Source organism: Notolepis coatsorum (assembly GCF_963971535.1).
Source record: "Notolepis coatsorum genome assembly, chromosome: 1".
NCBI lineage: Eukaryota > Metazoa > Chordata > Actinopteri > Aulopiformes > Paralepididae > Notolepis > Notolepis coatsorum.
The window spans coordinates 319636909-319650366 of record NC_140165.1 but is presented as its reverse complement, the minus strand read 5'-3'; the positions used below and the strand labels follow the sequence as shown (position 1 = coordinate 319650366).

At 44.9% G+C, this 13458-nt stretch overlaps 1 protein-coding gene across 1 annotated transcript in view; it reads left to right on the top strand.

Annotated features, from left to right (window-relative positions):
- The window catches only part of kmt2a (lysine (K)-specific methyltransferase 2A), a gene marked incomplete at both ends in the record, with an annotated part of 110966 nt that extends 109056 nt beyond the window's left edge, over positions 1-1910 (top strand). The window contains 2 exon segments of the mRNA XM_084311960.1: positions 705-834; positions 1635-1910. Coding sequence (XP_084168086.1) covers positions 705-834; positions 1635-1910 — 406 coding nt within the window.
- Between the last annotated feature and the right edge of the window lie 11548 nt (positions 1911-13458).

Sequence of the window (13458 nt, the reverse complement as noted above, 5' to 3'; positions counted from 1 at the left end):
ATAAAATAAAAAAAAAACGCATTTAAAAGTGAATTGGATCCTTTTAAATGCCCTTTTAAAATAAAATAAAATAAAATAGTGCTTGGAAAAGTACTTGAAAGTGGGAACCATACAGTATATCTATTTATTCACACCACATATATACCTGTCCTCACCTGTCTGTACACTACTTACCTGCATATAGTCCCTTACTATATATCTATACCTGTACATATCCTACGCTTACTAGTTACGCTGCTGACCAGTAGTAGTGATTGATTGATTGATTGATTGAACATTGTATTAACAGATTGCAGAATGGGTACAATACAGTACGGCTCAATACACACAATTGTTAATAAGGGGATGCAGACCAGAGAGAGACTTTTGTCTTGTTTACATCAGGGTCCCCCATTTTCAATTCATAATGACATTTATGACATACACAACATACAGATATATATATATATCATGACATACAGATGTACAGTACTGTTACATTTGTGACATACAAGATATGAAAATATACAGTACTGTTAAACAGAGATCCTAACAGAAAATATATACATATGAGGGGGAGGAAACTACATTCGGAGGGGGGTGGAAGGGGCGGTTTGGACATTTACTGTCATACTGTCTCTATTGTTTTATGTGTAGAGACGTGTTCCTTCTACAAAATGAACACGTTGACTCATCGCCGACTCGTCACCTTTTAAAACCCCCAGGTCTCCCATCCACGGCCGAGGGCTGTTCTGCAAGAGGCCGCTGGACGCGGGCGAGATGGTGATCGAGTACTCCGGCCACGTCATCCGCTCTGCGCTCACCGACAAGAGGGAGAAGTACTACGACGGCAAGGTGAGTGAATGAGTTCAATCGTGTTATGTACAAAATATCATTGGCTGTTGTTGACATTTAAATCGTCATAGAGACGGAGCGCAACGAGTCAGGGAGAAACACGCCCTCTAGAGGGGAGGCGCTGTATGTGACCAAGGAGCACAAACCTAACGACATGTCTGAAATGTCAACATGTCAAAGCATTATTGTAGCACCCAATAGACACACAATATACTGTCGATATCTCCAGGTTAGACTAACTAAAACATTCAATTTTATTTTAAAGTCGAGGCCTGGAATTCCTTGAAAACTGCAATTTTTTTTAACAAGGTGCTTCAAAAGTCCTTGAAATTCAAATCGACCATTCGCATTCGAAAGTTTTGTTCATCCATGATAAAATAGTTCTTAATCAAGAAATATAATTTTTGTATCTAAAGTGTAACTAATTGTCGGAAATTGGTTTTAAGCCATAACATATTGGATCCGATTTTCTTTAAAAAATAAAAGACGGCATTTAAAAGTTAATTGTGTCCTTTTTAAATGCCCTTTTACAAGGAAAAATAGTGCTTGGAAAAGTCCTTGAAAGTCCTTGAATTTCATTTGGCAATGTCTGGGAACCCTGCACCCAGTATATTGAGGTATTATTCTAACTCGCTAGCTGAGCTAAATGACGAGGAGGCACTGTCTGTCACACAATACAAAGTCGATGGAGAGCGGCGGAACTCTGTCTGGGGGGGCGGAACCTATTTGCACTCTTATTAGAATTATAATTGACGGACACGTTTAACACCTGTCCCCCCTCTTGTTCCCGCCCCTCACAGGGGATCGGCTGTTACATGTTCCGCATCGACGACCACGAGGTGGTGGACGCCACGGTGCACGGCAACGCCGCGCGCTTCATCAACCACTCGTGCGCGCCCAACTGCTCCTCGCGCGTGCTCACCGCCGACGGCCAGAAGCACATCGTCATCTTCGCCTCCCGCCGCGTCTACTGCGGGGAGGAGCTGACCTACGACTACAAGTTCCCCATCGAGGACGCCGGCAACAAGCTGCCCTGCAACTGTGGCGCCAAGAAGTGTCGCAAGTTCCTCAACTAGAGGTCCTGCTGCCTTCACACGATCTGAAGAGGTCTGCGAGTCCGTCGTCTAGAGGTCCCGCTGCCTTCACACGATCTGAAGAGGTCTGCGAGTCCGTCGTCTAGAGGTCCCGCTGCCTTCACACGATCTGAAGAGGTCTGCGAAGTCCCTCGACTAGAGGCCCTGCTGCCTTCACACGATCTGAAGAGGACTGCGAGTCCGTCGTCTAGAGGTCCTGCTGCCTTCACATGATCTGAAGAGGTCTGCGAGTCCGTCGTCTAGAGGTCCCGCTGCCTTCACACGATCTGAAGAGGACTGCGAGTCCGTCGTCTAGAGGTCCCGCTGCCTTCACATGATCTGAAGAGGTCTGCGAGTCCGTCGTCTAGAGGTCCTGCTGCCTTCACACGATCTGAAGAGGTCTGCGAAGTCCCTCGACTAGAGGTCCCGCTGCCTTCACATGATCTGAAGAGGTCTGCGAGTCCGTCGTCTAGAGGTCCTGCTGCCTTCACACGATCTGAAGAGGTCTGCGAGTCCGTCGACTAGAGGTCCTGCTGCCTTCACACGATCTGAAGAGGTCTGCGAGTCCGTCGACTAGAGGTCCCGCTGCCTTCACACGATCTGAAGAGGTCTGCGAGTCCGTCGACTAGAGGTCCTGCTGCCTTCACACGATCTGAAGAGGTCTGCGAGTCCGTCGTCTAGAGGTCCTGCTGCCTTCACACGATCTGAAGAGGACTGCGAGTCCCTCGACTAGAGGTCCTGCTGCCTTCACACGATCTGAAGAGGTCTGCGAGTCCGTCGACTAGAGGTCCTGCTGCCTTCACACGATCTGAAGAGGTCTGCGAAGTCCCTCGTCTAGAGGTCCTGCTGCCTTCACACGATCTGAAGAGGACTGCGAGTCCCTCGACTAGAGGCCCTGCTGCCTTCACACGATCTGAAGAGGTCTGCGAGTCCGTCGTCTAGAGGTCCCGCTGCCTTCACACGATCTGAAGAGGTCTGCGAGTCCGTCGACTAGAGGTCCCGCTGCCTTCACACGATCTGAAGAGGTCTGCGAAGTCCCTCGACTAGAGGCCCTGCTGCCTTCACACGATCTGAAGAGGACTGCGAGTCCGTCGACTAGAGGTCCTGCTGCCTTCACACGATCTGAAGAGGTCTGCGAAGTCCCTCGACTAGAGGCCCTGCTGCCTTCACATGATCTGAAGAGGTCTGCGAGTCCGTCGTCTAGAGGTCCTGCTGCCTTCACACGATCTGAAGAGGACTGCGAGTCCGTCATCTAGAGGTCCCGCTGCCTTCACATGATCTGAAGAGGTCTGCGAGTCCGTCGACTAGAGGCCCTGCTGCCTTCACACGATCTGAAGAGGTCTGCGAGTCCGTCGTCTAGAGGTCCTGCTGCCTTCACACGATCTGAAGAGGACTGCGAGACTGTCGACTAGAGGTCCTGCTGCCTTCACACGATCTGAAGAGGACTGCGAGACTGTCGTCTAGAGGTCCTGCTGCCTTCACACGATCTGAAGAGGTCTGCGAGTCCGTCGTCTAGAGGTCCTGCTGCCTTCACACGATCTGAAGAGGACTGCGAGACTGTCGAGCACTTGTGCCACGTTCGCTCTCTGCAATATCGTGGGGGACATTCGGACTAGTGGTGATCTGCAGTGACTCGGCTACTGTACATGACTGTGATCTGTTGCCTTGTGTCTAATTGAGGGCCGTTCAAGTGCATAAGGTCGTTAGCTGTTAGCCTCTGCTTCTAGAGCTGTCTGGAGAACAGGGCAGAGGTCGTTAGCTGTTAGCCTCCGCTTCTAGAGGCCAGGGCAGAACGACTGGTGGTGTCTTTCTGTATATTATGCAGGTCTGTTCTCTCACGAAGGGGCCGTTTTCAGAAAGAAATAATGCAGATTATTGTGCCTCTTACTTTGTGTCGTTTACGTTTTGGGGGTGGGGACGGTTTCAGCTTCAGCGAAGGTGAATAATGCTCAACTAGAAAGGAAGCTTCACGGAATTGCAATTTGGACGATAGAAAGTTTCCCTTAATTATTATTATGTATCTTTTTTTCTACATTGGCCCATCCTCCTTAATTTTCTAGAAAGATGTTTCGTTCCTTTGACGATATCATTGTCCACCAACGCTGTTCAGAACAGAGGGGGGTAAACGAAAACTAAAAAAAGTCATTTTACTTGTATACGAGTTCCATTTTACACCAAAGTGCAATTTGTTGACGGATTTAGTAGAATGGGAGGAGCCTCACCTGTCTGTCATTGATCCACCCGTCTGTCTGAAGCTGCCCCTCCCCCTCCTGTGACACATAGCCCCTCCCCCTCCTGTGACACGTAGCCCCTCCCCCAGGCAGGCTGCTGTGACACGTAGCCCCTCCCCCAGGCAGGCTGCTGTGACACGTAGCCCCTCCCCCAGGCCCATAGCCCCTCCCCCCAGGCAGGCTGTATAACGGGAAGCCACTGTAAATAACGAAGTCGTCCTCGGAGCTCAGCTCACCTAGAGAGCAGCAGCAGCAACCCAGGAGGACAGGGATGACATGTAATAGCAGGTGCCACTAGAGGGCGCTGTGGCTACAGGGAGGAAGAGGGTGGGAGGAGAAGCGCCTGGCCTCGAAGGAAGCTTGGCTGAGCTGTGAGGAGCCAAGGGACTAGAAGATGTTCCGTGGTGCTTCAGAAGTTCACCGCTTCACGGCGGGGGTGGTGTTGTGTGTAGTAGGGCGCAGTGATAAAAAGACGGAGCCATTGATTTTCTTTTGTGTGCAGTAGTAGGAACATACCGAGGATGCTGCCGGTTTGTGCATGCTGTTCTTATCCAACGTGTTTTTGGAAATTATAAATAGTCTGGACGCTCCAAACCACGCCAGCAGTGAGAACCAAACGTCATCAAACACAACCCATGAATTGAATTTCCACAGTTATTCCTTCTTCTTGGCCTGTTGTTATTATTATAACCATTGCTATGGGAGAATAACTTTATTTTATTTTATTTCATTTTTTGTATGGTATCGAGTCTTTTGAAGTCTTGTCTGTTGTCCGACGTCTTTGTTATTATGGACGGGGAAAAAATATCATGCTTGCTTTTAAAAATGAAAAAAAGAAAAGAATGAGAAAAAATAAATGTAAATAATATTGTATATTTTTCTACACAAAAGACTAAAAAAGCACTCACTAGTGAATAGCACTTAATGATGGTATTTATATTTTTAAGAAATCGTATTTATTTTATTGCCATTTTTGTAGGTAATAGAGAGGTTTACAAACACTAATGCTTGGTCTCCACGTGTTTTTATTCAGCTGCCTTTTCAAAGTTGTTTTTTCGTTTTGTCATTCATCTTTTTTTCTTTATTTTTTATTTTTTGTAGCCTGAATGTCTTCTTTGATTCCAAAGACTGACGCCGTCTGTGGCTTGGTCCCTTTTTGAGTTCAGTCCACCACCAGTAAATTCTCTTATCTCTGTTTGGTCGAGGTCTCGGCTCTTCTCTGTTCCCATGTTAGCTGGCAGCGTGGGGAGGAGGCCTCTGAATTATTATGCACTTGAGAGAGAAGCCTGGAGTGTTGGATCTATCTCTCCATAGCCCACGTCTCTCCTCTCTCTCTCTCCAGCCTTAACGTCACCACATCACCCACACGAGACCCGCGTCCACGCCGGCGCTCGTTACTCAATTGATTGTCCTTGACATTGATAGTGGACAACAACAACAACAACAACAACAACAACAACAATAACAAGTAGAACTAGATTGACGATAGATGAGTCGTCTCTAGATCAGTCAAACGCAACATGGCCAGTCCCACACGTCTCGATCCTTGTGCTAAAGTGTCTCCCGTGGACAGCTGCCAGGCCTATAATGAAGAGGTGCAACCAAATTAAACTGTATAAAGTCAACTGACAATGTGAATAGTATGAAAAAAATGTAAGATACAAAAAAAAATAATAATAATAAAAATCTCCTGCGAAATGCATAGTAGTTGTGACCTCACCAGGGGGACGACGCTGCTGGCCCAGGCCCGGCTCGGCTCAGTACCGGTTAACGGGACTAAAAGTAAACGGTGACAGCATTTCTTCTTGTCGTTATTAAAACAGGTCATACCTTAATAATTACCAGTTCACACACACTAGCGTTGGTAATACTGGTTCTACTGGTGCCACGGGCTCTCTCTCTCTCTCTCTTTCTCTCTTACTTCTGATCCACCACTGCAGATTTAGCACCAGAAGGTTCACTAAACAGGTGACCGATGGACAACAATCCGTTTCTTTCAGTGTTTTGAAGAAGAAAAATTTTTAAAAAAAAGAGGCAAATATCCAGTTAAATAACTTGTTTCTTGGAAGTTAGTTTCCCACGCCACCCCAGTGGCACTTCTCTGTAATTATGCTATATATACACACATGACAATATTATACAGAAACATATGTAGTAAACTTCTTGTACTTGAGTATCTATACAATATACGGAATGGACAGACAAACTTAGTTACAGTAGCAAAAATCAACAGATTTATAATGGTTAATAATAGCAATGTTTCAATGTACTCTATAATGGTTTTGTGTTACAGTACTATCCGCTTAGATGAAACTAACGTACATCGTTCTTTTTGTATATTGATATCCAGTACCAGTTTTATTTATTTTATTCTGGGCAAAAGGAAGGGTGTTGCAGGTTTTTTTTTTTCTTCAATTCTTTTTTGGTTTATCCAGAAAGGACCGGTATTTATGTGATGAATTGTAAATGTGTTAATGTGTTTGTGAACTTCTTGAGGTCAGCCATTTCTTTTGTTTGTTTCCTGATTGTTGTAGTAAATGTTTTTGTTGATTTTATTTTGAATTTTTGTCTTTGTACATTTTTTTAACAGGGATTTCTAGACTGCTTAGTGCTTACTTGATGTGGTAATAATGGAGTCTTGGTTTGTGGAGAGACTGACGGGAAAATCCACCAAAACGTAATTTCTTTATTTTGGACCTTCACGTCTCCCGTACCACCTCTCGCCTCCGAAGCTTTGGTTGTACTTATCATGTACTGTTTGTTCTTTTGTTGTTATTATTATATATATATATAGAAAGCGACAATGATGATGATGATGATAAAACGTTTTAATTTATTTATTTTGCGCGACATCTACCATGAAATGTTATTTTACAAGTCGAGGTTCGGAGAGGTAGTCGGACGAGTATTTTTGTCATTTTTCTAACTGTTTTCTTGTGTATAGAACAGCCTCTGTATAGAACAGCCTGGGGACGTGATGTCACAGGGGGGGGGGGGGGGGGATGATGCTTATACAGGCTCTTTTCTTACGCCTCGACATACCTTTGTCTTATCGACTCCTGCTCTCCATAACAGCGATGCTCACGGCCACGACAGCCATGTCTTTTTATTTTCCTGTTCATCAGTGTTCTCTCGATATCCTGCACATCGCAGACATGAAGGAAACCACGACAGTAGAGAAAGAAAATAAAAATCAAAAAACCACAAAACTACTTAAGGTTGAATGTATAATTGGGAAACAAAAGTTGTACATACATGTAAAAAGAAAAGTTTCTAATCATGTTTATTTTCTATGCACTTTTTTTATTTAAGTGATAGTTTAAATAATAAACATTTGTCTCCTTTACTCTTTCCTCTGGCCCGCTGTGGTTTCATTTCTGGTTTAACCCTTTGGCTGCGACAATACAAAAGGTTAACCCGTTCCCTGCTGCCACACTACAAAGGGTTAACCCTTTCACTACCACACTAAAGAAGGTTAACCCCTTTTTAAAGTATAATGGAGCTCTATTGAGAAACCATGGCACTCCTCTTGACTAATGCCATAGTTTCTCCATAGAGCTCCATTATACTTTAAGTCGGGGGAGTGCTATGGTTTCGCCATAGAGCTCCATATACAGTATAGATGGGTATGATGTCTAGCTTTGAATGAATGAATGAATTTATTCACACACACACACGATATATTACATATACATATCTTCATGTGAAAACATCGTCGAGATTGTGTGTGTGTGGCACGTCTCCCAAGAAGCTATTTAAAGCTTTTGGAGGGAGAGCCGTGATCACAAATATAAACTAACAAAAACATACAACGTGGGTAGGCTTACACACCTATACCTACTAACAAACATACAACATAGATACATAAATACAGACAATTTATATACCCAAGTATGGATTCTATTTAGTGATATGATTTAAGCAGTTCCTCTTTCAGTGATTTTTTTGAAGGTTGTGAAGGATTTGTCTTGACACGTTCCGTTTTTAATCCCTCCTTGATGAACTGTGTCTGACGTGGACGAGAAACTCATCCAAGTTGCAATGTAAATGTAATGGACCGATGAGACTCGGGTCAGGATCGGAGCTGACCTGCTGGGCCTCCTGTCGGCTGAGCGGTGAGTCGGGTCGGTTCAGGAGAGAAAGTGTTACCACCACCGGGTGACTTCCTGTTTGGTTTGATGATCCAGGCAGTAACTCACGTCCTGCAGCACTGGGCTGGTTTCTCAGAGACAGACTCTCTGCCCCCTACTTGAAACTACCAAGCTTACGAGATACAACAAGATACAACAAGATACAAGATTCCTTAATTGCCACACAACCAGGTTGGTGGTATCTGTGATCGGTACAGAGTGTATTAAGCTCTACAGTACATAAAACTGGAACATAGATACATTTACCCCCCCTCCCCCTTTCCCAGCAATGGATACAAGCGTTTCATTGACACGCCAGCCGTTCAGCATGGACACAAATTACACACTACGATTGTTCCAACGTCAACACCAGAGCACATCACAATTTATCTTTCCATTGCAAAACTGTAAAAAGAAAAACAAAGTCTGGTCAAATCACTGGTGTTTCTCAACAGTAGTGGTTCTGGGAGGAGAGGTCGTAGTTTCACCAGACGACCCAGAATGTGCTGATTCTCTTCTTAACGCTAATTGAAACCATGATGTCTGGCTGCTCCAAGTCATTACAGTTACAGCTGCTGCTGCTGCCTCCGCAGGCGGCCTGTGAAGTCCGTCCGAGTGGCAGCGCGTCGCATCATGGAGGCCGCTTTCAAAGGGAAGCTGGCAAACTCCCACTCGTTCATCACAGATTCCCGTAAAAACGCAGTGTTTTAGTGTTAAAGACCCACGACGTCTGCTATCGTGGAGGTTCACGCTCAAGTTTCAAGTTCAAGTTTGTTTATTAGTTGTCATAGTAAAGTACAGAATACTTTATCATGAAATGATTTTTTTTCTGTATGTGAGCCCCTGGGAGTGTGCTAGATAAAAATAAATAGATAAAAAGTCAAAAGTACGTAAACAAAAAGTGTTCAGTCAATATACATATATACAATACAGAGTAAAAAGAGTAACAGTGAGGTACAATGCAGAAATGGGATCAGGTACAACTTAGGGTAAGGTGGTCAGTTTACAGAGAGAGAGAGAGAGAGAGAGAGAGAGAGAGACCAGTCTTTCTCTGGTCTGCATCCCCTTAACAATTGTGTGTATTGAGATGTACTGTATTGTACCCATTCTGCAATCTGTTAATAAAGTTTTCAATCAATCAATCAATCAATCAATCAATCAATCAATTCAATCAGATGTTACAGGCTGGTCTACAGCGCCGCCCTGTGGCCGGTGCCTGTATGGTCGGTCAGCCGGAGCAGCAGCTGAGTCTGTGAGAAGACGTGACGTCGGGTCAGAGAGAGAGAGACATGTGTGCGTTTATTCAGCTCGTTACTATAATAATAATAATGATGATGATGACCCGACATCTCAACTGCTGAGCGTTTCACCCACTGTTTGGGCTGCTTTACTTGAGATCAACTATGTAACTATGCCGAGAGACATTTAATCTTCTGAGGCGTCTCTCACCTCCTCGCCAGCAGGCAGCAGATAAAAAGGTATCCGTGCTGCTGCTACTTTTGAACCGTGTTCCCTGCTGCACCACGTGGTGTCTGTCGAGCCCCTCGTCAACAACGTGACAACCTATAATTACTTGAAGGGGCTTAAACATGCTGATGATGGGTACCGTTGGTCAATTTGAAATAGTTTTGAAATGAATTTAGATTGTGCTGTTGGTATTGAATCTTATAATGACACGACGTTTTCTGTACCGATTTCACCAGTTTGCCGGCGTCATCACACATTGTCTGTCCATACAGGAGAAAGGCCACAGACAGACGGAGGTGAATGGCAGCTCAGCTCCGACTCTAATCCCTTTGTGTCACGTTGGATCTATCTGTGTCACACAGCAGCAGCAGGTATGGAGATGTTTTTGTCTCTTGTTTCTTTTGCAAACGTTTGATATGATTTTAGTGTGAAATGAAAGGCTGTATGTTTAATAGCCTCCTCCTCGTACATTAGTGTAGCTAATCCACTGCACCAGTTCAGCTATACAAGTTGAGTCTGGCTGGTGTGATTGTAACACAGCAGCAGCAAAGTTACATGTTACTCTAATGTGTTTATTTTCATATTTGTCATATAAAGATATATGGGTTTTTAAGATTGTTACGGTAAGCTTGATTGTGGAATTTAATTTTGGCTAAACACAATATATATATATATATATATATATATATATATATATATATATATATATATATATATAATAATTGTGTAATGCTGTTGCTCTGGATATGCAATTGAGAAGGAAGGAAGTCACTGCACACCAACTCTAATACCTTTGTATGTTGGATCTATGTACATTGGTCATCTGCAATGGGTTAAAGGCAACGAGCAAAAAAAAAAAAAAAAAAAAAAAAATCCGATGGGCAACGCTCTGGTTAAGCTGCGTTACTTTTTCCCGCCCTTTTTGTTAAAAAAAAAAAAAAAAAAAAAAAAAAAAGTTGGTTAATTGAGTGATTGAATGAAAACAACTTTTATTAACAGATTGCAGGATGGGTACAGTACAGTACAGCTCAATACATACAATTGTTACGGGGATGCAGACCAGAGACAGACTTTTGTCTTGTTTACATCAAGGTCCCCCACACGTGCGTGTGTGTGTGTGTAAATGGCGCGTGATTACGAAACCTAGCCGCATTTCTCGGTCGGAGACGCTCTCTGATTGGCACTGACTGACGCTCTCTGATTGGCACTGACTGACGCTCTCTGATTGCCACTGACTGACGCTCTCTGATTGGCCACTGACGCGTTTGCCCAATCCGTGACGAGCTGTGTCTTTGCCCATTTCCACGTCAAACAGCCTGCAAACTACCTGGCTGGCGTTCTATCGCCCTGCTCTAAGACAAACTCTAACCATAACCAACTTTGAAAGAGTGCACCGTTGAAAGAACTTGCCGTCACGCTCTAAGACAAACTCTAACCTTAACCAACTTCGAAGAGTGCCTAAGCTTAACCAGTGTAGATAAAAAAACTTGATTGATTGATTGATAACTTTATTTACAGATTGCAGAATGGATATTCTATAATATTGCAGCTCAATACATACAATTGTTAAGGGGATGCAGACCAGAGAAAGTCTTTCGTCTTGTTTACATCCTGTGTGTGTGTGTGTGTGTGTGTGTGTGTGTGTGTGTGTGTGCGTGCGTGTGTGTAAATGGCTGCATTTATATAGCGCTTTACAATAAGAAAAAACATATGTGCGTGTGTGTGTGTGTGTGTAAATGGCTGCATTTATAAAGCGCTTTACAATTTGTTCCTCACATTTGACCCATTCCCTCAGACGTTCTCACACCGACGGCGGAGGCGACCATGCAAGGTGCCAACCTGCTCATCAGGAGCAATTAGGGGTTAAGTAAGTGTCTTGCTCAAGGACACTTGGACACGCTGCCCGGGAGGAGCGGGAATCGAACCGGTAACCTTTCACTACCACACGACAGCAGGTTAACCCTTTCACTACCACACTACAGCGGGTTAACCCTTTCACTGCCACACTACAGCGGGTTAACCCTTTCAGTGCCATGTGACAGCCTGTTAACCCTTTCACTGCCACCAGACAGCGGGTTAACCCTTTCACTGCCACGCAACAGCGGGTTAACCCTTTCACTGCCACGTGACAGCGGGTTAACCCTTTCACTGCCTCGTGACAGCGGGTTAACCCTTTCACTGCCACTGGACGGCCTGTTAACCCTTTCACTGCCACTGGACGGCCTGTTAACCCTTTCACTGCCACGTGACAGCGGGTTAACCCTTTCACTGCCACACGACCGCGGGTTAACCCTTTCACTGCCACGTGACAGCAGGTTAACCCTTTCACTGACACGTGACAACAGGTTAACCCTTTCACTGCCACGTGACAGCGGGTTAACCCTTTCACTGCCACGTGACAGCGGATTAACCCTTTCACTGCCTCGTGACAGCGGGTTAACCCTTTCACTGCCACACAACAGCGGGTTAACCCTTTCACTGCCACGTGACAGCGGGTTAACCCTTTCACTGCCACGTGACAGCGGGTTAACCCTTTCACTGCCACGTGACAGCCTGTTAACCCTTTCACTCGTACTGTCTCACTCTTAATGTCTCACTCTTACTGTCTCACTATTAGTGTCTCACTCTTAATGTCGCACTCTTACTTTCTCACTCTCTCTCTCACTCTTAATGTCTCACTCTTAATCTCTCACTCTTAATCTCTCACTCTTAATGTCTCACTCTTAATGTCTCACTCTTAATGTCTCACTCTCAATGTCTCACTCATAATCTCTCACTCTCTCTCACTCTTACTGTCTCACTCTTAATGTCTCACTATTAATGTCTCACTCTCAATGTCTCACTCTTAATGCCTCACTCTTAATATATCACTCTTAATGTCTCACTCTTACTGTCTCACTCTTAATGTCTCACTCTTAATCTCTCACTCTTACTGTCTCACTCTTACTGTCTCACTCTCTCTCACTCTTACGGTCTCACTCTTACTGTCACACTCTCTCACTCTTAATATCTCACTCTTACTGCCTCACTCTCTCTCACTCTTAATGTCTCACTCTTAATGTCTCACTCTTAATGTCTCACTCTTAATGCCTCAATCTTAATATATCACTCTTAATGTCTCACTCTTACTGTCTCACTCTTAATGTATCACTCTCTCTCACTCTTAATGTCTCACTCTTAATGCCTCACTCTTAATGTATCACTATCTCTCACTCTTAATGTCTCACTCTCTCACTCTTAATGTCTCACTCTTACTGCCTCACTCTCTCTCACTCTTAATGTCTCACTCTTAATGTCTCACTCTTGATGTCTCACTCGTAATGTCTCACTCTTAATCTCTCACTCTAACCCCTGCGACTAGAGGTCCCTGCTGCCTTCACACGATCTGAAGAGGTCTGCGAGTCCGTCGTCTAGAGGTCCCGCTGCCTTCACACGATCTGAAGAGGTCTGCGAGTCCGTCGACTAGAGGTCCTGCTGCCTTCACACGATCTGAAGAGGTCTGCGAGTCCGTCGTCTAGAGGTCCTGCTGCCTTCACACGATCTGAAGAGGTCTGCGAGTCCGTCGTCTAGAGGTCCTGCTGCCTTCACACGATCTGAAGAGGACTGCGAGTCCGTCGTCTAGAGGCCCTGCTGCCTTCACACGATCTGAAGAGGTCTGCGAGTCCGTCGTCTAGAGGTCCTGCTGCCTTCACACGATCTGAAGAGGACTGCGAGTCCGTCGAC